This window comes from Nematolebias whitei, chromosome 16 (genome assembly GCF_014905685.2).
Source record: "Nematolebias whitei isolate Nwh7 chromosome 16, NemWhi1, whole genome shotgun sequence".
In the NCBI taxonomy this organism is placed as follows: Eukaryota; Metazoa; Chordata; class Actinopteri; order Cyprinodontiformes; family Rivulidae; genus Nematolebias; species Nematolebias whitei.
Window position 1 is genome coordinate 5,618,622 of NC_056513.1, and position 22,903 is coordinate 5,641,524.

At 39.9% G+C, this 22,903-nt stretch overlaps 1 protein-coding gene across 1 annotated transcript; it reads right to left on the bottom strand.

The window, feature by feature from the left end:
* Window positions 1–862: 862 nt before the first annotated feature.
* On the bottom strand, window positions 863–18,646 carry LOC119422688 (ETS-related transcription factor Elf-2). Its single transcript, XM_037690080.1, has 10 exons — window positions 18,534–18,646; window positions 11,783–11,927; window positions 10,366–10,594; window positions 5,911–6,024; window positions 5,571–5,744; window positions 3,099–3,185; window positions 2,808–3,003; window positions 2,317–2,724; window positions 2,054–2,222; window positions 863–1,822 (listed from the first exon to the last, which is right to left on the bottom strand). The coding sequence occupies exons 2-10, from the start codon at window positions 11,855–11,857 to the stop codon at window positions 1,223–1,225; spliced, it is 2,052 nt and encodes a 683-aa protein (XP_037546008.1). The 5' UTR covers window positions 11,858–11,927; window positions 18,534–18,646; the 3' UTR covers window positions 863–1,222.
* Window positions 18,647–22,903: the final 4,257 nt, after the last annotated feature.

Below are 22,903 nucleotides of genomic sequence, written 5' to 3' on the forward strand. Positions count from 1 at the left end.
TAACAGACCCCTGCTCACGTCGTTTCCCAGTGATACGCAGTATTTGTGCAAGTTTTCTGCTTTTGGATTCACAAAAGCTCCAACTGTTGACCTCGGTAAAGATTTTTAGGCGATGTCGTCAAGTTTTGTTTAATGTTGACAAAGTTCTTGTAAAACTCAAACTGGACGTCAGCGTTGGGTTTACTCGGCCTGTATGAAGAAATGACGAGGAAAAAGGACAAAATGACGTCGCGCAGTTCGTACTTTTCAGTAAAATCTACTTTAATACACTTTGAAACAAGAGTACAACAAAATAGAATATACTTCAAATGTTGAATATACAAACGGTTCATTCTGAACACGGAAAGTTTTTCCCCTTTAAAAAATAATAAAATCAAAGAATGAAATGTCGGAGCAGATCCACGGCGGTCACAGCTTCTCTGCAGCAAACCTGTTTCCTATTTCGTGTAGTTTATTCTTGAATTTTGACTTCCTGTCGTTGTTGTGTGGAAACTTGGCAGCATGCATTGGCTCAGTCACATAGGTGATATATATCAAAACAAAAGGAATAAACCCTTGTGCTGCGTTTAGCCGTGGAGATGCCAGAGGAGACGCATCGTCTGCCCATCAGTTCACTTGCAGTAATACTGTGAATGGTACAAAATGTCAAAACAACTCGGCTTTCCATTCAAAGAAACTAAAATCTAAGGCTGTTCTGTTAACGTTAGCTCCATAAATTGTAAAGATATTTATATAAATATGTACAAACATGACAATTTCCTGTCCGATATCGTTCCACACCGTCACTTCTCCACTTCTTTCTTTTCCCACAGTGATACAAGTTTAAAATGAACAAAAAAATAAAAGAAGCTGCTGGTTTTAACATTTGAGATTTACAAAAAGACTCCCCCCCCCCCCCCTCTTTTTTTTTAAAGTTTTGGTTGCAATCGTTTTTATGTTCGTAGTGTTGAAGTTCTGCAGTTTTGTCTTTTCTGTAGTGCTTCAGTTTGGTCCCTTAGTTTTCCTAAAATGAATCCCTTTAAAAGTCTTTGTGTATTTAGGGATTTGGGCACCTTAAGGAGGTTCTGTTGAGGTTCTGAAGGACACCGGCGTTGTCCAGTAAAGTTCTAGGCAGCGACGGGGGGGAGTAAAGACACTTTCAGGACTAAGAAGACCTTCGGGAGTCAAGTCTTGCAGACTGCTGCTGTTCATAAAAACAGAAAAGTACAAACTACTTTTCGTTTTAACACTCGGGTTCTTCTGTCTTTGTTGCGTTCAGTGCGTCCAGTTTTACGACCGCGTCCGAGTCCACGGCTTCTGATTTCAAGTTCAGAACAGTCTTGGGGTTCGCCTGGTTCTGCTGGACCATTACCGGTACCTGCACAGCCTGGACCTGGATGCCCATAGCCTTAAGCTTGTCCAGAGTGACGCCTCCAGCTCCTCCGAGCACTAGCTCCGAGCCGTTGATGACCCCGCCGATGATGCGAGGCGCCGCCGACACTGCCATCTGATTGGCCGTTGACACAGTCGGCGCGCAGCTGACACTTCCTGACTGCGACACCACGAGAGTCTGTGGCTGCGCCTGCGTCGGCACAGTGAGCCTCATCACCTGCGACCCCGGGGCGATGCTGACCGGCGTCAGGGCGCGGACCGCCAGGGGGCTGCCTAAGAGACTGAGGCCCGTCGGCGTGGCGGTTACGCCGGCTTTGTTGGTTCCTGCGGAGGTCTGGAGCTGGGCCAACTGGTGAGCTGGGATGGTGATGATCTTGGCGAGCTGGACGGTGATCTTGTCTCCGTTCTCCGCTGTGGCCGGGACTATGGTGGGGATTGTCTGGATCACAACCTGACGAAGAACAAATCATTTTGTGACAAGTTCCACCAAGAACATGGTTAAACTAAACTTTTACGCACAACTTTCATTTCTAAAGATGTGGCACTGAGGCTATTAGAGATGCATTAATACAGATACCAGTATTGGGTATCGTCTATACAACGTGTACAATTACGCAAAGTCTTTCTGTACCACAGTACCAGTACACCTTTACAGCAGCGTGACGTGTCCACAAGCACACACCTTCTGTTGTGAGTTGGTGTTGGTGCCGATCGCGGACGTGTTGGTGAGGAGGGTGGTGGGGCTGGCCACCCCCGTCATTCCAGCAGGCTGCTGCACAGCAACCGTGGGAATCTTCTGACCCAGCGACGTCGTCATAACAACTGGCATGTGCATCGCCACTCGCACCGTCCTGTGGATCAGAAATCGGTACTCATCTTTTAGAGGAAGTGTCAAAACGTGACAACAGAGTTGCAGAAGCTCTGGTGTTCCTGCAGGAATCTAACCTTGGTGCTGATGCGTTTGAAATCACGGTCGTGTGAGTCTGCTGGGACTGGACCCCATCGGATTCTGCAGAAACTGCAACTATCCTCGGTGCTGCAGCCGTCACCACAGGTCCGCCTGCTGGTGCCACTTTGCTGCCCGTGGAGGTTTGGACTACGTTGGTTTTGTTAGAACCTCGCAAGATGTTGGGCTTCCTCATAGGCGGCCGATCAGTGGCCTGGACCAGCATGTCAGACGGAGGATGCACACGCTCATAAGATGCTGCCGCACCCGAACTCATCAGATCTTCAGGGGAGGACATGTCTGCCTTGTCATCGTCGATTATGACAATGTTTTTGGGCATGTCTTTGAACTGGTAAACCAGCCTCTGGCCCTCCACTTTGGCCAAGATGCCACGCTGGTAATAATATCTGCAGACAGTTAAATAATCAAACATTAAAACTGTTCTTTGGATTCGAAACCTGCTCCTGAAATCTCTCTGCAGGTGTTTTACCTGAGAGCTCGACCCATGGTCTCGTAGTTCATGTCTGGCTTGTTCTTGTGTCTGCCCCAAAGCTTGGACACGGCCTTAGAGTCAACGAGTTTAAAGATGCCCTTCTCCCTCTGTGTCCACTTGATGTACCTGGGACAGGTGTTCTTATCCTGGAGGAGATCCAGCAGAAACTCCCACAGGTACGTGGTATTCCCTGCTGGATATGAAAAGTACCGCACCACTAAATACCAACGTTCCATCGTCCGAGCATTCATGAGTAAAATAAACATCGTTCTTTAGACTCCTGGATACCTTTGCCTTCTCTTGGCTTCTTCCTGATGCCCAGATCTGGGGAACCGTTGGAAATAGTTGCCTGATGCGTCTTCAGTTTGCGTCCAGCTTAAAAAAATAATAAAATAAAATTTTAGAGAAAGGGTTCGTACAAAACTTCCACTTTGAGATGCCACACCTTTTCAATTTCTGACCCTTATTTTTATATTCAAGTACAATAGTAGTAAAATGACAACAAGGTTGTCCAGCGGATATTTTCCACTTGAAAATATCATCAGCATGTCTGTACCTGTACAAACGTAATCACCTAAAAATGTATATATTTGTAGGTAGGTGTCCAAGTTTTTCTAAGCGTTGTTAATTAAATGGGTCTTTAAGGTTAAGCAATTAAGTAATATTTTTAGTAAACAGAAAATATATACATAATAATAATAATACATAATGGCCAAGAATTTAAAAACAAAAGATTTAGATCAACCATTGGCTGCCCTATTTTCTAAAGATTAGCAATAAAAAAATAAAAACAACAACCATCAGTCGACATCTAATGATGGTCAGTTGTTTTTCCCGCATGTAACAAATACGATTAAAAAACAGATTGTATAAAAAGTAGAAAAGCGGGAACAAATTATTTTTTACCCATTAAAATAATATATTCAATACAATTCAGTTTATTTATATCGTGCCAAATCACAATAGAAGTAATCTCAGGACACTGAACAGAAACATTCATATATAAATAATAATAATAATAATATTATATGCTCATAATCACAAGGTTTGAGTGTTCTCTGACAAAACTTTATGTTCATTTTGAACATTAACATCTTATAAATTAGCACAAAATGTTCAGGCTGCTGTTTATACACCTTATTACATTATTATTGTTTAGCATGGGGTGGGCGAGATGGCTCAAATATAATATTGTGATATTTCAGCATTCTGGCGATAACGATAAATTTTGTGATATAACCAAAAAAAAAAAAAAAAAAAAAAAAAACAGAAATCATAGTTATTCATTTGACAAAATTAACTTAAAATGTTGCTTTGTATGTAGTATTATATATAAAATAAAATAAAAGGGGGTAATTTTACTGAAATTACTTTATTTAGTAAAGAATTCAGTCTCCAAGTATAAAAATAAAAAAGATCCTTCTGTTATTTAGATTGAAAACATCTGCACAAAATACAGTTCAACAAAATCCACCACAAAAACTAAAATGCAGGTGAAGTTTCCCAAAATAACTAAATAAAATTAAATCTTAAGATCCGTTGAGCATAAATGTAACATACAACGAAACATAAGTTTCCTTTAAATGAGCTAGAACTTCCAGAACTTGTAACAAGGTGATCAGCTGACCCTGAAGCTTGTGGTGTTTCAGCTTCTTCTGTTCCTGCAGGAACGATTCTCTGATGATCTGTTTTTGAGCGCCTGACGCTGTTCTTGCTCCATGGACTGTGGAACTAAGAGACAGACCTGCGCGTGTTTGCACCGGCAGCTCAGAGCGGGGTGGGGGGGGGAGAGACAGTTGAGCTGTCTGTACCTGCAGTTTAGAGCTGGATGGAGCGATGCAGCCGAGCCGCGAGTTGTTTGTTTTTAGCTAGCTAGTATTGCGCGCAACTAATTAGCGTTACGCCAGTACTGATAGGTGGAGGGGGGGTGGGGGCGCAGTTCGGTTCTGTAGTTCGATGTGCTCGGGTCTGTTAAGGGGGTGTATTACATCATGAAATTAGCATATCATATCATTTATTTTCCCGGGCAAGCTTTTTTTTTTTACCGTTATTATCGTGAACGATATGATATGGCCCAGCCCTAGTTTAACATATACCTTAGATCCTTGTACTGTTTTCTTTTTATTATAGTTTATATTTTTGCTATTTTTGGAGTGTAACTGGGACCTGAGTACACAATTTCGTTCCACCTCATGTACCACGTGATGCAAATGACAATAAAGTCACCTGGAACCTTGAAAATAAATATTTATGAACGTCTTAAAGAAGAGATGAATGAACAGACTAATTGCGGACAGCACAGAATGGCATTAAATTATTTGTATTTACAAAGAGTCTCCTAAAAGTCAGTTATAGCTACAAAAAGTTTCAGTGTTTCTCATTCACACACAGCTGCCAAGTTTCCATTCTGAAATAAAAGCAAAGTGAAAAGTGGTCTACATGTTTAAGGAGTTTGCTTTTTGACATTACTTGTTTTTATTTTTAAGAAACCTAAATAAGGAAGAGAGCGTGGAAACCATGTTCCAACTCCTCATCCATCCTTTGACACGTGCACCTCCGCCTCCTTATGATTTGATCTGACCACTAGATGGGGCTCTTTAATTCTGTGACCAACTCGTGTTGGGAGTTACTGTCTTTGTTTTCAGGTTTTAGAGCAGACAGTTCAATATAAATAATACACCCTAGAGTTAATTAACATGAACACATTCTACAGCACGTTCTACAGATTTGACATTTAAAGAAGTCGTGTCGTTTGTGTACCTCGCCTTTTTCTAACAGGCTCGCTGTCAGGCTCTGGGTCTTCCATCAAGGTGCCGATCTCATCTTCCTCCTCGTAGCAGTCTTCAGTCGAGATCTCCACCTCCGATATCATGTCAGGCCTCATGGCGGCGTGGAGGAAGTCTGGTGTCACTTCACATTGTGGAATAAAAGCTTCTGAATGGAGGAATGATTAAAGAAAATGATGCATAAACAGTTTAGAAAAATAAGTTAAGTGTCAGCACTTCCTGAGGGTCAACTTACATCAGTTAAGGGGTTACTGAAATAAGCCAATGTTTTTTCCAGTCTATGCTTTTGTAAACCCACATTTACAGGGTCTTACCTGGGCTACGTTCCTCTTTGAGGCTGGACGGTGAGTCCATGCGAAGCAGAGCCTCTGCGGCCTCAATCGTTTTATCAGAGCAGTGGATGCTGGTGCCATGAACAGAAGCTTCCACTATAATAAAAAAAAACATCCACAAAATCAATTAGTCAACATTTAAATTGAAAGAAAGCTTGAGTTACACCTGACTGAACACCTCTACAGGAAAAAACACAAAACGCTTTTAGTCTGAAATCTATATATAAAATCAAACATTTGTTTTGCATGCCCAACCAAAAACTCCTCCAAATACAAACCAGCTAAAAATGTACTTTTAAGTCACTAACACACTGTCAAAATGGTGCTACATGCACAGTCATATAGTGCCTCCTTGCGAACAGCTTTTGTGTTTTGGGGCCACGGAAATCTTTCTTTGCATCAACAAACATACAGCTTGATGCAGAAATCCAGGCTTGTTTTAGAGAGCATTTATGTAATTAAGTAATAATAAGCAGAAATGTTAGTGAGCAGAAGGAATCCTAGAAGTAAAGCTTGTTTACCTCTTTACATAAACAATGATAATAAAGTTTACACATAAATTTAGTAAGGGAAGTCTGGTGTCCTTTGAGACCTGCAGAGGGAACCCAGGGCACCTGCTGCTGTCGTCAATCACCAATGGGAAACATGAGATGCCATTACACCCTGCCCGGTCCATGTTTGGGTATCCAACCATGCTGATGAGAGAAACGGGCTATCTTTAGACCGCCCCACTCATTCAGATCTTCTCTCAAACAAACATGGCGTCCTGCTGCCAACCATTGCTGAAATACGACCACCAAAATGTGTGAAGTCAAAAGGCTCCCAGTCTCAAGTTACAATAATTTTATTCCTAAAAAAAAAAAAACAATTGATTTGAAAAAATACAATAATGCTCAAGTAAATGCATTATTCCTAATAATGCTTAACACCTAGCATTTGGAACAAAGTAGTTCCGCTTCGGATGATTTCCGTGTTTACACTTGTGATTTCCCTCCAGTTCTCTTTGAAGAAGCTCACAAATCCTCCTGTCACTCAACACCCGCCTCGCCCGACTATTGGCCGAAAAGCGACGCTAAGGCCCGCCTCCTCTGAACGCTGATTGGTCGCTAGCAGGGAAGAAAGAGAAGCGATCCGGGCCGTCCCACGCGACGGGAGGCTGCAAAATACGATTAACGGAAACCTGGAGAGCAAAAAAGTCAAACCAATGCGCCTAATAAAGACTGAAAACGAAAATTCACCCATTGGGACCAAATTTTTTTTTAAAGTGTAGAACCTACTTTTCATGTAAATTTAACTGGAAGCGTTTTAGGAAACAAATGGAAATTTGTAGCTACCAATAATCAAAAATAAGTGCATTTTAGGGTTATACTTGGTGATTGTTCGTGTAAAAATAAACAACACACATGTCCTTCCGACCCAGACAGCGTGGCAAAGACAACAACTACACACTTCCTGGTTCGTGCAAACCGTTATTCAACATCATCCAGCTGCGAGAAAAACACCAGCCGAAATATGCAAAGCACGTTTCATGCACACATGAATCCCACCGCGCACTCTAACGCGTCCACGTGCAGGTTTTTTAGCATTTTTAAAGCGGGTTTAATCTCCGCGCAGCAGCGCCATGCAGGTCGATCACTTCCTGAATCCCTCCATTACTTCTCCGCGGCAGGCGGGCTACGGCACTTCGGTCGAGGATGAAAACAACAGCCGGCGCGGCGGCGGTAGAACTGAGGTCGAGGTTCCGAGGACGTAAACGCATATTTACCGGCTCTGATGAGCAGATCGAGCTGGTTTTCGTGGCCCTCATGCTGCGGAGTCGTCATGTTTTTTCACCTTTGCAGATTCACATTGACTTCTCACTCCTGGGATCACTCCGCCGCTAAAGGGAAATCTCAACGAGACGCATCACCGAGGCTGAGACGTATCCCTCCGCCACCCACACAGGAAATCCTCCCTCCGTTGCGTAAGCAGTACGTCAAATCCAGCTACATTTTTTTCCTCCCAACTTTATTTGTATAACAAAAACCACAAAGTGACTGGTGGATTATTAATTATGTACACGTGGTACCTAAATTTCTACATCATTTTTAGATCCTATTTCTCACATCAATGACAAATGGAGAGCAAATTAACGCCGATCTTGATCCAGAGGTAATTATTAAAATTATTTTAAAAGCGGTGCAAGTTAATGGAAGTTAATAGAAATCAGAAACCAGCAAAATAAAAATAATTTGGATGATATTTTTAATTTAAGGGTCTTCGTGGAAAAACAAACAAATAAACAAGAGGCGTTAAATGGTTTTAAAGTCTTTCAATCTCAAGTAAAACAGCGGCTCAAACAACAATAAATAAATGAACATTATCAACAGTTATATATAATTATCTTTTTACTGATGTATCATTGTTTATTCTATTATAGTATTATTTGTTTTAGGTTTGTTAAAGATGATAAAACTTATGTATTAGTTTTAGCTTTCTTAAAAGCCTCACAATTAAAAAAATAGTTGGCTACAAGTCCTTTGTTCAAAACAAAAAATAAAAACAAAAAATAGTCCTTTGTTCAAAACAACTACAGTATTGTTTGATATGCAACAGTTTTTGTACCTGCACAATCAAAATTAAACTGAAATAAACAGAATGAAAAAATCTGACACCAACAAATGGAAGACAATAAAATAAATGAGATGGGAGAGTGCCACAAGAAAATGCACCTGGGAAAAAATATTTTAAGGTTCTTTAGCTGGACATTTTAAACAAGAAAAAAAAATATTGTGAATTTATGACTATGTTACAAACACAGGGGGGTTGGGCAAAATAACAAAACAATTGATTTATTTTGGTAGGATAAAAGCGTTTCTATTTTAATAAAAAAAAAATAGATGCAAAAAGGCATGACCAGTTATTTACATAAATTATTCTATATTTTTCTTTAGAAACAATCTTTTAACTCGTATAACTTTCATCTGGTGCACAGTTAACCTATTTTCTTATCCTGTCTTCCATATTTCACTAAGTCTAAATGATAATGTTTTATGTGAATAATTTTGTCATAAAGGACCTGAAAACTGCTGCACTGGATGCACAGTTTTAAAAGTACACTCTGTAATCTAATTAAAAAGAAAGGTGAGAATTAGAACAATTTTAAATTATATTACACGTTCTTTTTTAAATGCTTTTTGCCCATTAACTCTAGGTGCACCTTATCAGTTAAAATGGAAAACAGTAAATAAATAAATGCTTAAAACATCCGTCAGCCAGGGTTTGAAGTAGCGTGAGGTCAAAACGTTTATTCGTGCGACCTTTCATTCAGTGGTGAAACAAAGGTTTGTAAATTTGTGCATCATTTTATACGTTGGTCAAGAGAATAAAGCACTGGGAAAAATAAATTTCTGCAGCCTTGTTTGTTAAAGAGTTTAATTTTGTCCTCGATGGGAACTCTAATTTGTCTTGAATTACATGAGAGTAAATTTCACAGAAGACAACGTCGATTTCATTCAACTTGAGACTGATCGAACGGATTCAAGTGACTTAAAATTGACTTTAAAAATAACTATGAAATTAACATTACGAGTGTTTCTCATGCTAAATTTAAGTCTTGGCCTCTTATACATGAGGATATAATACCTTCTCTTTCCACTAAAGCTTTTCTACAAAAGACAACCTACAAATTTATCAAACATGTGGCATACTTTTCTGAAAACCATCACTTTATTTGCTAAGATTAAGAGCTTTTTATATAAATACATGTACTGTATATGAGCTATGTAATGTATAACTTGAAAACTTTAATGTGTAATATTTATTTGTTTATAATGTCTACAGCTGTTACTCAGAACAGCAGAGAATAAGGAATAACTTAATGATTATTTTGTTAATATTAGTCACATCTGTTGTTCGTCAGGCACCAAGTGTCTAAAATAAACCCACAAGGTGGCAGCACGGGAACACAAAAACCTGCCGAACTAAAACCACTGAACAGGTTCTGCCGTATCCAACAGAATCAACAAAACACCGTGTTATCGCTTCATGAGCTTGATGAGCTAACAGATGCAATATAAAATAAATAAAGGCGCATATAAAACGATAAGGGCCTTCACAGAGCTCCGTGTCAGAGCTGAAGATCTTCATGTGTTGTGCTGAAAACCATCAGCTGTTTTCTGCTCAGCTTCTCTGTGAGTTTAACGTCAGCTCTGTTTAATGAGGTGAATAAAATGCAACGTAACGCTGCTCAAGCTGTTGTCCACTGACTGACAGCTCATTGTAGCGTTCTGTGACCACAGTGGGTCCAAAAACAAGAAACTCACCCACACAACGTCCTGCAACTCCCCTTCATTCATAAAATCATAACCAAGTTGGCTTTCATTCACACTGAGTCAAACGAAAACCAATTTACGAAAACAGAAATGGTGATTGTCTCAATCTCTGTAATAATCTCACCTCCTTCTCCTTCCATCTCCACCTCCTGCATGATGTACTCCTCATCTCCACACATCCACACCTGGGCCGAGTAACCTTGGTCCACGGCCATGACGCCAGGAAGCTCCTTCACTAAGACCGTTGGGCGCTCGTCAGCTTTTTGCCTTTCGTCACACGCCTCCTCGGCTTCACACTCGCCCTCCACCTCTCCTTCCTGCTCCATATCGGCCTCTTCCTCCACATCCTCCAGCTGAGGGAATACGAACAGGAGACGCAGGGCTACATTAGAATTTACAACAACGGGTAACATGAAGACCTTAATTCTTCACAGTTCTTTAGCTTTCTCTTCTTTAAATCAGGATTGTTCTCCTTGTTTTGTGTTTGTTTGTTTCATATATTTTTTATACTCCTCAAAATATTTTACTCATAGAAAAACACTGAAAGCTCATTTCTTTAAAAAAAAACATTAATTCTCTTCTCATACTGGCTCTTTTTAGTCTTCTTATGCTACGTTTAGCTTTTAGCTAGGTGTTTGTGACTTTTAGCCACTGTTATACTACTTTTAGTACATTTTGTGGGGGAGTGTTGGCGCAGAGGTTAGAAGATGGGCCTGTGATCGGAAAGTCGCAGGTTCAACTCCCAGTACCGTCAACATCAAAATGTGTGTGGAAAAGGTGGAACACCCACACCTCCCTCCACCCTCACTCGCCCCACCCTGGGCCCCTGAGCAAGGCCCCCAACCCCCACCATCTGCTCCCCAAACAGGTCCCTCTTGAAAATGAGTTCTCTTGGCTCAATGAGACTACCTGGATAAATAAAGGGTGAATGGAAAAATAAAAAATTGCTGCTTTTACCCAACCTTTGGCTACTTTTAGCTTCTTTTTAGCTAGCCTTTTGCTCCTTTTCACCAGCATTTTGCTATTTGTAGTGAGCCTTTGGCACTTTTAATTTCTAGCAACACATTTGCCTATTTTAGCTAGCCCATAACTTTATTTAGCATCTAGCAAGTGTTATGCTAATTTTGGCTTTTAGCTAGTGTTTTACTTTTTTAAGATAATAGCTAGTGTTTTGCTTCCTTTTGCTTTAAGCTAGCCTTTCACTGCTTTTAGATTGCTAACTTTGGCTAACCTTTTGATGCACCTTTTAGATAGCTTTTGACACAACTGGCTTTTAGCTAGCATTTTGCTACTTTTAGCTTCTATCTACAATTTTGCTACTTTCAGTTAGCCTTTTGCTATACTTATCTTTTAGCTAGCCTTTTGCTACTTTTAACATTTAGCTAATGTTTACCGCGTTGGGGTTTTAGCAAGTGTTCTGCTTGTTTCGGCTTTTAGTTAGAAATTTGCTAAATAACTTTTTAGCCTTTTCACCCAGTGATTCAGCGCTCGCAGTATTTTTGCAGACAATGTGACTTCAGAAGTTTGTGTTTAAACCGTACCTGCTGGAGGTCTTCTTCTGCTACAACGTATTTCACCACAGCTCCACCAGAGTCAACCAGCACCACCGAGGTCATGGTTCATGCTCCACAGCGTCCAGCAACTCCTCTTTCTGGTGGCATCCACGTGCGTGGTAAACAACCACCACTAAAAAAACAAAAAACAAAGAATAAATTACTATTGTTAGGAAAATGCACACACCTTGCAGAAGTAACAGTCAATAAAACAAAGAAGCACGGATTAGTTCAGAAGGCCAGATGTTTTCTAGCTGTTTGACGTACAGATATTTATCTTCTGAGTGACGTTTGAAGGGATTTATTAGTTTAAATCTCACCTTCTTATGCTCAAAATAAGTACAGCTATTTAAGACATATTTGACAATCTGACACCATCTCTGCTGCAACCATCTACCAAGATCTCCCTAAAATCCAAGATTTCATCCAACTCCTCTCCGCTTCTAGTTTCATCCTCTGGGATTTGTCCGTTTGCTTCTAGGGGAAGAGAAACCCCGACAGAGAGCCAAGTCATTCCCGTCCAGAGGAAAGTGGAGTCCGAGTGGACTGAAGCCGAGGTTACTCCTACCAAGAGCCACACGGCTCTCAGTTCCTGTTCTGTGCTGCTCGGCTGGATGGACAACTTCCTTTAGGACAAGAGGGAAAGCAGGAACGTTGAGGCAACTGCTCAACGTCCCTAAACCGATTCTCCACCTCATCCCGCAACTTATTTTTTAAACTGCTGAGTCAGGTGTGCAAGAACAAAACAAAAAGTATCGGTAACCTCCAAAATGCACAAACAGAAGGTGCATAAAGAAGCAATTTCAGCAAAACAACTAAAGCTAGGCTAACAAGGCCATCACAATCTAAACATTTAAACATTTGTCTTTGTGCAAGGGCAGATATTTGAAGTTTATCTTCACCAGAATAAAACAGCTCAATCAGCTTATTCTAAAGTCATTTCTATTGGCAAGATCTGTATCTTTTGTGTTTTTTTTTACAGTATTTAGTTTTTCTGTGAGTTATTGTATTTGTTTTACTTGTGTTTAAGCGTACCCAGTTTTCTCCTGTTAGTTTTCACCTGCTCTTCTTTTCTTTAATGGCGGATCAGAAACAACATGGAGGTGCATACTGCCACCTATTATCGCACACGAGTGTGTAACCTCCACCTGCGAAATTCTGTTGTATCTTTGTTGTCTCTCCTCATCATTGTGTCATCATTTCTCCCTCCTTAATTTCCCTTTATAACTCGTGTCCTGTTACTCGATCCTGGTCCGTGCATTTCGCGTTGCACGCCATTCGAGTTTGTTCCTTCGAGTATTTTTGCTGCCTCGTCAGCTCTTAGTTTTTGTTACTACCTTTGAGTTTGGTTCTGCACTTTGGGTTCTGCTTTTCACCAAACATATCTATGACAGTAACCTGAATCATGCAGCTTCACTTAGTAAAAAAACACGTGCAGTTTAGAAAGACATAAAGTACATATTTATATTTTTATGAAGCTTAATTTACAACAAGATATAGTCAGAAACAAACCATTATTTATTGCGCTCATATCATTAGTTATTGTGTCTTTAAATTTCTAATTGGGGAACAAATTAGTGCTTATTAGTGTTTTGCATGTATCTTAGATTTTTTTGGCGTTTGGCGTATATCTTAGATCCTTTATACTGTTTCTTATTTACACTTTATATTTTTGATATTGTTGGGTCTAACTGGGACCCTGTGTACATTATTTCATTCCACTTGACAAAATCTGAGACTGGATGCCTAACCTACGAAAACTGGTCAAATCTTCAACTTATTGGCCATATTTATTCACCTACAGAGACTAGAGTCTAATATAGGTCAATCATATAACTCAAGCTTCTATATTGTTTTCAGCGAATTCGTCAGAATGTTTTATTTACGCTGAACGCCTACCCGCATTTCAAAATAACATACCGGTTTATCTGTAAAACTACTGGTGTAAACTTCTTCGAACTGTACCCTTTGATATAGTTCAGGATGAACTTTTCTATGCTTGAAATATCCTGATGCATGCTCAATAATCCAGGTAGAAAAATCTAAATAAAGTTAAGTCTGGTCCTCTGGACTGGTTCAAAAGACAAAAAATTGTAGAAACGTTTCGTCTTTCATCCGAAAGACTTCTTCAGGTTGTTTTTTGAACCCGTCCAGAGGACCAGACTTAACTTTTTTTTAGATTTTCTGTTTGATTTCATACTTCACAATGGCTTTAAACCAACCTGTGTACCAAACCAAACATAGTCAATTCACAATTGACACATTTTAGCTACAAAACCAACATTTTACAGCACTGGAGCAAAATGACACGGCCATTTTCATTCACATTTTATTTATTGTCTTTTACTCATTTGAGCTATTATGGTAACTACTCTGGATAGTGAACAGTGTGTAGTTTAAAAAAAGGCAGATTTTAGACGCAAACATCGAGTGTGCACGTATCAAACCTGGGTGTGTGATGATCATATGAGCGATGGAACTTATTTAAATCAAAAAACCACAATGTTATTGTTTCAAACAACAGTTAAGTCAATTTAAAGCAGTTTTCTTTTTATTTACAAGGTGTAGCTAAAGGCCAGGTGAAGTAGTTTACAAGGTGGGCTGTGCATCTCGTGCATGAAAAGTCGTGTTCGTTCAGCCCTCAGTTTTAAAACTGGGTCATTTTGGCCCAAGAACAACAGGAGACGTCACTTTTCAATACATATAAACCATAACAAAGACAGCTTATAAGATAAAACGTTCACTAAATACAGAAAAAATAACTATATACACACGTAGATGTGTGCATGCACGTGTCGGTGTGTATTCCTTGCAAGATGAAGGTATAAAAATTAATGCAAATTAAATTAAACAGTAAAAAATATTATGTGCAACTGACCGCAGCAAAACAGCAGCGATTGCTTTCAGTTTTGTGCGCAGACATAAATGAAAAGAAATAGAAGTAAAACTGTTTTACAGGAGAAATGGACATAAGATATGCTTGATATGATTTGGTATCTTATTAAAACAAACTAATAAGCCATAAATGATTTATTTCTCAGCTGCAACATCAATTGTTGAGCCAAAGCTCAGAGGAAAGACAACAGAAAGTGCTTTTTGATGCAAATTGCTCTATTTTCCCAACATTTAGTTCCTTCTGTAACAATAAAAAGTAAATATGTAATTACTTGCAGCTCTCAAAATAGCATGTTTGCAGAAAAAGTGGTTATTCACAGTAACTTATTAGAGTTAAGCACAACTTGTTATTTTAAGCATCAACAAAGTCCCATCTTTTGACTTTTCCAGTCAAAAGACAATCCATTGCAGGAGATTAATAATTGTCCATAAATGTCCTGCAGCAGCCTGACCATAAAACATCCTCACACCGGATCGTCTGAAGTCGTCAGGACTCTAACTGCTGTTTAATAAATGAGCCACGCTGTGCTGCTCAATTATTCAACGTCATACTGCATCACCGACTGATACTGTTTTTATTAAAAGACAAGACTTGTCAGGTCCATTCAGGAAAACCTGAAGACAAATTCTCAGAAATAGATGATGCTTCTCATCCTGCAGGGTTTTTCTCTCTAGTTGAGAGATACCGAACAAATTAAACCCGAGATCTTTAGTTTATAAAGATACATAGTTGAATGAACATGTGCTTGGCTGCATGATGTAACTCAACCGACAAACGTTATTGAGTAAGTTCAAGGGACAGTTGGGACATTGTGAAACACACATTTTTCAATAACCCATATTCTGCTCCGTTAGTCTGAAAGTCAATAAGAGAAAGAGTGAAAGGGAGTGTCAAAGTTCAGAGTCCTGCCCGCCTGCCTTGTGCGTCGGGTGGAAAAATACGTGCATGCTGCACGGCAAAGAGGTGAAGAGGCAGCCGCCTACACAAAACGAGCCACTTCTATATCTCGAGCAGTTTGCATTCAAACAAGTATTACAGGACCTGCAAACGACTGAGGACACGTAGCGGCTTGACTGCTTCTCACCCTGTCCTGTTCTGTTGCTCTTAAATCATATCACTCCAACACAGTGAGAGGACAATCAAAGAGAATAAGTGTGACCTTTTCCCTGCTTACAGTTAACTGAGTCACGCCGATATCCCAGGAATTAAAAACATTTGCACCACCCTGATAACAGCTAGACGTCTCAGCTGCAAATGTGTCCTTAGCTCATTACTGTCAGGGTGAGAAAAGACAGGAAGAGCAGCCGTCTCCAAGCTTCTTGAAATAAAGCAGTCACAACTGAACCACCACACCAATCCTGACAAACGCATCAAAACAAATAAGAGAACAAGTCCAAACTTGCCTTGCTGCTGTAAGGATGAATCAAAATGAAGCCCCGCATCTTCACTCGGCTCCTGTTTGACATCGAGAAGTGAAAAAGCAGAAAAAAAAAGAGGATTTCCTTTATTTTCTGTCGGTCATCCATCCATCGGTCCATCCGTCTGTCCAGACATCTCTCCTCTCCTTTCCTCTGCCCGCCTGCATACTGCCTCGTTGGAAGAAACCCTCAGATCGACTCAGCACTTCTCTGCCTCGAGCTGGCATCACATGACAAGGGTGGAACACACACACACACACACACACACACACACACACACAGTCACATGATCCTTCAACAACTGAGCTTTTGTTCCAAATAACTGGAGCTGCTGGTCTTGATACAACGCCCTGCCTTGTGTCCTGCCCTTCCCTCCACACACACACAGACACACACACACACACACACACACACACACACACACACACACATACAGTGATAATACAACAAGAAAACACACGGCTAGTATGACCTCAGGATTTACTCAACACCCAGCTCTTATTCAAACACTCATAAGCAAAGTCCAAGTGGCCGAGAAGTTTCTGATTATATGTAATAATTCCACATTTGTTAGTCATATTTAACAAAAAAATACAACTTAGATCAAGTCAGATAATACTTAATCCCAACAATAATCTCGGAAACCCAAATAAAACGCACTAAATATGTAAAATCTTACAATGATGCATGTTAGGGGCTGTGCACGAAGCTACAGAGATGGTGCAGAATAACTCCAGTTTGACTCACTTCCCTGAATTATTTTTCAGTTTTCCTGTCCACTTGTTCTGAAACGCCATAAAAAAAAAGAGAGAAAGAAACAAAACCTACATTCAGTTCAGTTTACTTATAAAGCGCCAGTTCACAACCAAAGTCATCCCAGGTCACTGCACAAAAACATTCACGCGTATTATAAAACGCCAATTAGTAAAAATTATCTCAGGAAGCCAGCAGATTGTGTCAAATCATTGAAGACTAAAACTTCAGCAAGTTCGAGAAATACACATTTAATCTGAAACAAATACTTTAGACCTTTTAAATATGACATATTTATTGTAAATAAATCTAAATTATTTTATGAGATAAATGAAGCATAAACTTCATTGAAGGCAACGGCACTTCTTTTTCCGTCGTCGATGACGTTTCTTCTCACCTGAGACGTTCTCAGTTTGAAATCGCTCTGTTTATGACAGCTGAACTTACATGCCGATCAGTTCCACTCCCCTCCCTCCTGAGGGTCGTTAGGGCCTTTCTCAGTTGACAGTGTTGCCAGATTGGGCGGTTTACCACCACTTGGGCGGCTTTCATTTTGATTTTGCGGGTAAAAATTGCTTTGGGCGGATTTGGAGTCAGATGGGCGGTTTCTGAGTTAACCTATTAAACATTTCAAATAATCATTCATCAATATTTCATAGCAACCCCCCCGATCTTTCTCCATCACTTATTGGCTGTTGTCATCTGCCAGGGCGTTCACAACAGAGAACTGGTTTGAGTGGGCTGACCCGTTGCAGCTCGTCGGAGCGACCACCATATTGGATGTGGCGGAACTGCTGGTCAACTAATACAAGGAAATGGACTGAACTTCATAGAACACTGTTCTACAAAGTGTTTTATGTTAATGCCTGTCATTTGCACACACTATTACATTTGGGAAACAAGCGGGCACCAAAGACAACATGTCTAACTTTTAAAGTGATTATTAAAAATGTTTACTCCTTAAATGTTTAGGTTAAAGGTAAGCACTAAACCAGCAAATGTATTCTTTTGAATGTTAACAACTACTAATGTGTCACTATTACTGTGGTGACAAATACAGAAATATTGAACATTTAATCCGTGTCTTTAATAACCAGATCCTGAAATGGGACGTGTTGATTTTCTGAATAAAGTGCAATAATGTTCCCATTTAACTGATTTTGATTAATCACATTAATGAACATATAAACACCAATATATCTTTACAGGGGGGTGGGGGGTATTGTGTGTGTGTCAATATATATGTGTGTGTTCAAACAGTAAACAACAATATATTGATTGGGCGGGTTTTTGTGTGATGAGGTGGTTTTTAACAGACTTTTGGGCTGGAAAACCTCGACTCTATCTGGCAACACTGTCAGTCGGTCCTTGTAAGAAGAGCTTTAGTAAAAAAAAAATGGGGTGTGAGTTTGTTGTGACTGATTCTCAGCTACAACCACACCTAATTTTAGCTCAATAGCTGTACAACTGAACGAGTTATAGCCATTTTGGTGCGCACAAACACAAAAAAGCGGAAATCTATTTTAGCTACGTTAGCTTAAAACAAGCTAAAAGACAACAAGCTAATAATGTCGGGGTCATAGACGTTTACAGGTCGGAGTGATAGTTTTCTTCAGCGCCTTGCTGGCTGGTTAATGAGTTTTCTGTGTCTGTGGGTGAAAACATTCAGTACCGCTTCTGCTGCTCCTTCTCCCCGGTCACGGCTCGAGCCCCGCCGCTGCAGCCGAGTGACAGCCTCCAGAGCCCCGCTACTGACGGACGCCACAGCCGCTAACCGTCCCCGTACCGCTCACACGAGCACGAAGAGGAACCACGACATAAAAAGTAAATAAATAAAATAATCATAGAAAATTAAAACTTCAGGGCGCTGCGTTAGTTCAACACGGATAACTGTTAAAGAGTAAATTAGCGGTTGGTTCGGTTCTGTGTCGAGCGCGTGAGACCGTTCGGTTGTTTTGACTACGTTTTTGTGACGTCACGACGTCGCGAGCAAGTCTTTATTTATAGTAAATAAACTTGTTCAGCTTCTTGTATTTATTAGAAAACCCTTTTTTTTTGTTAGTGCTGTGATGACTGAAATAAAGAAAATTAATAAAACTAATTTCTGGGTCATAAATGTGAAGTAATATGCCATTTTTTTTATTTCTAAAAAATACTGTATCCTAATCATCACGTTATTACCTTGATATGAGTTTGAGGTCATTCAAAGGGGAATAATAAGAAATACAGCCATATACATACCTGATACACGTCAGCTTCCTATGGGCATGTACTTGTACCTGTATATTCCAGGTGCTAACCGGGTAATCACCATGTATATACTTACTGACATACCTAAGTACCTATGTACTGGGTATGTACCTAAGACTTACAGGGCACATATGTCACTCCTGGTACTTACTGGGTACATACTTCTTTGGTATGTACCTTGCACTTACAATACATACCAAATACTTACCATGTACTTACCAGGTATGTATCTGGTATTTACTGGGCAAGTACTTAAAGGTATTTACTTGGTTCTTATACTGATCACTTACAGGTCATGTATCTGGTACTTCTTCCGTACTATACTGGTACTAATATCTCATGTTCACATGTTATGTAACAAGGGCTGCATCGATAAATCGGACCCAATTTCCTTAATTTGGGGAAATCGGACGATACTTGCACGAGAAACCGATTTTACCGATTTTGTTAGTTTTAACAACAATTGTCTGAACTTCATTTATATTTCAGAGTGTTACCTCAAGGCCAGTTTAAAAAGTTTATATTGTTTCTAGGATATTGTTCAAGGGTATGTTTTTCAATAAAATAATATTGGACAATTGAAGGTGCATTGTGACCTTATAACACCTGACAGTGTCAATTATAACTCAAAATCGGTATCGGACAAAATCGGAATCGGCAGGTCAGACTTTTTAGAAATCGGTGATCGGCCAGAAAACTGCAATCGGTGCACCCTTTATATGTAACAGATGTGCATTTATGTACATACTTGGTACTTACACATTGTGTTTATAGTATCTGAAAGGATGTTGCTGTAAAGTTATGTAGTATGACATATGCAGGGTCAAGTTCACTACAGTTACTTATCTTTTTCTTTCGGCTGTTCGCTTTCCAGGGCTTGCCACAACTGATCATCTTCAGTTTCACTGTGTCCTCTGCGTCTTCTGTCCTAACTCCAACTAACTTCAAGTCCTCTCTTACTTGCTCCATGTGTCCCTGTGATGGACCTGCGACCTGTCCAGGGTGTTCCCCGCCCCTCGCACAGTGATTGCTGGACATGGGCACCGGCGACCCCCGTGACCCAAAATGGAAGAAGCAGGTAAAAGATAATGGATGGATGGACTTCCTTTACTTTGATAGTTAAGAAAAAAGGAACTTTAATATCAGTTACAAAATTACTCTATTGAGAGGAAGATGCATGTTCATGTGTAGAATTTACTTCTCTGATAGAGGAGCAACAAACTACCCAAAACAATGGTTAAATCATGTCATCTGGACCAGTTTCTTTAAGTAAGAAAGGTTTCGTCCCCCTTCCGGAGGACTTCGTCAGTCTGCGGCCTGCCAACCAGATGTCCAGATAAAAAGTGTTAACTTACTTGTTATGTATATAAATGTTTCTGTTCAGTGCCCTGAGATGACTTCTGTTATGACTTGGAGCTGTGTAAATAAACTGAAATGAACTGACCTTGTCTGCTTTCATTTTAGAGTTGGACAGTAGTGGTAGTGGCTGCAGTTCACCGTGTGAACAGCAGGGGTCCCAATGAGCGCGAGACACGGCCACACCGCGGCAATTAACTATTAGCCACGAAGAAGAAACGTTCAAAGATGCTTTTCCTTCGACATGCTTGTGATTTTACGGCAATGTAGCCAGAAGTACTTGTCATCTGTGCTCAAGAAGTGTTAAAAGAGACCTTTTTGACTAAGAAAGATGTGGAAACAGCCGCAGGATGCAGCAGCGTCGCAGCTTTTTGAGAGAAACCATCCTGTTGCCTTCCCCAAAAAGCAACTGAACAGATTTGGTTTGTATTTTTACACAAAGTCTGACTAACCTACAGTTTAATTGTAGTTATTGTGTGATGGATGATTAATTATATTGTTTATACCTAAACTATCTTCAACGATAACGACCACATTGGAGATTTTTAAGCTTTTTTTTTTTTTTTTTTAAATAATACATTCCTCGAGGTTAGGGTTGGCAACTCCTTGAAAAACAAATACAGGATACCTCGTGCCAGGGCTGGCAGTGTTGCCAGATCTCGCGATAGAAACAAGCAACCAGCTCCATGAATACAAGCCCAACTGGCAACCCACCACATTGTGTAAAACAGAGGCGGTTTTTAAACAGTATAAACATACATTTATTATGGCATTACATATAAACAGCAAAATTATGCTAAACACTTTGAATAACATATTCACACGCTCTGAAAAAAAATAAGTTTTGCATATGTAAAATTAATTCAACCTTTAATTAATCCCATTGAGCCTCGGGAACTCATTTACCAGAGACCTGAATTTTAAACAAAGAGTGATGACAACAGTGGACAATCATAAAGGATGTGTACAAATTATTATTATTATTATTATTAACAGCAAACTGTTTGGTTGGATCCATTCTTTAAGTGTGCTGTATATGTTTCTCCCACTCTATTATATTTATTTCCATATTTTCCCCACATACTGGAGCTCATTCTAGCATGGTGTCGTCACTCTGGGCTCTGTGTTGCTCCCTCTTGTAACTCACAACGGACGAGCTCTTGATAACTGATGAAGTCTTTTATTTAGTTGAACAATGTCATCTTTATTCACATTGCCAGACCACTTTCACCACCGTGAGAACTATAAACACAAAGAATAAACCTTAAAATAACTTCAGGAATATGTACATTTGACACGTAGCATATATACAGATAAGCAGCGTGTTAGCGTGAAGCTACACTTAGCACAGATGATGCACCTCACTGCCCGCGTTACTAGCTGGAGATTTCTTTGTTGTTGTGACACACTTTCATAAAGATGTAACAAACAGTGTAAGCATCACACACACAAAAATACAACCAATCTTTACCCTTCTCATCAGTGTTCAAATTAGCTGCATTTCAAAAGCCGATATGCAGAAGAGAGCACGCAGAGATGACTCGCTGTACATTTTGTCGAACTTTAACAAGATAACCAGCTAAAAACAATTATTTGTTTGCTCGATATTATAGTAAAGGTGTGTCTCAGTTGAACTTTTCATTAATTAATGCACTTTGACGGTCAAATCAGCTGTATTTTGTCTGGGCGGCGCGGTGAAATGCAGCTGATTTGATGTTTGCTCCAGGAGTTCAGGTGGGAGACGAAGGCGTCTTGGTATGGCATGGCTTGTCATATTAGTGGAGGGCCCTCTAGTGGCTGAAAATGGTAGTGTTCGATATTTTCCATGTCGGAATGAATGAAATTGTCAGATCTCAGCCAAAAATTGGGTTATAAATATGGGGAAAAAAACATAAATATGTCGCTTCGCTGTATAAGTTACAGTTATATAAGTTGTATAAGTTAGTTATTTATATCACAGCAGTAAGACTAAACAAGATGAACGTGCTTTTGTAACAGTCTGGCTCCACTTTGTTTTCTCTGGTTCACTGTGACCAAACAACTGGTGGTAATCATAGTACCTCAATTTGTATTTTCAGCATCCACATATCATGAAGAGATGAATTTTTATTTTTATTTCTTTTAAAGAATTTCATATTGTGCATGTGATTTAATGTTCCCTGCAGATGTTCAGCAAATGGTGGCGATAAAAGAAGAATCTTCTGAAAAACTGAGGCCTGATGTGAACCAGCAGGACCCTGAGCCCCTCGTCATGGTGGATGAAGTAGACGATGTCTTGACCAGGTTTACAAGTGAGGATGATGATCTTCCAATCAGCAGCTCAGCTGACCAGGTGAAGCAAGCTGATGATGAAGACTATGAAGAAGTAGAAATTACCTGGAGCCCAGACCTACATCCTCATGAAGATGATTCAGATCTTTCACAGAATGAAATCAG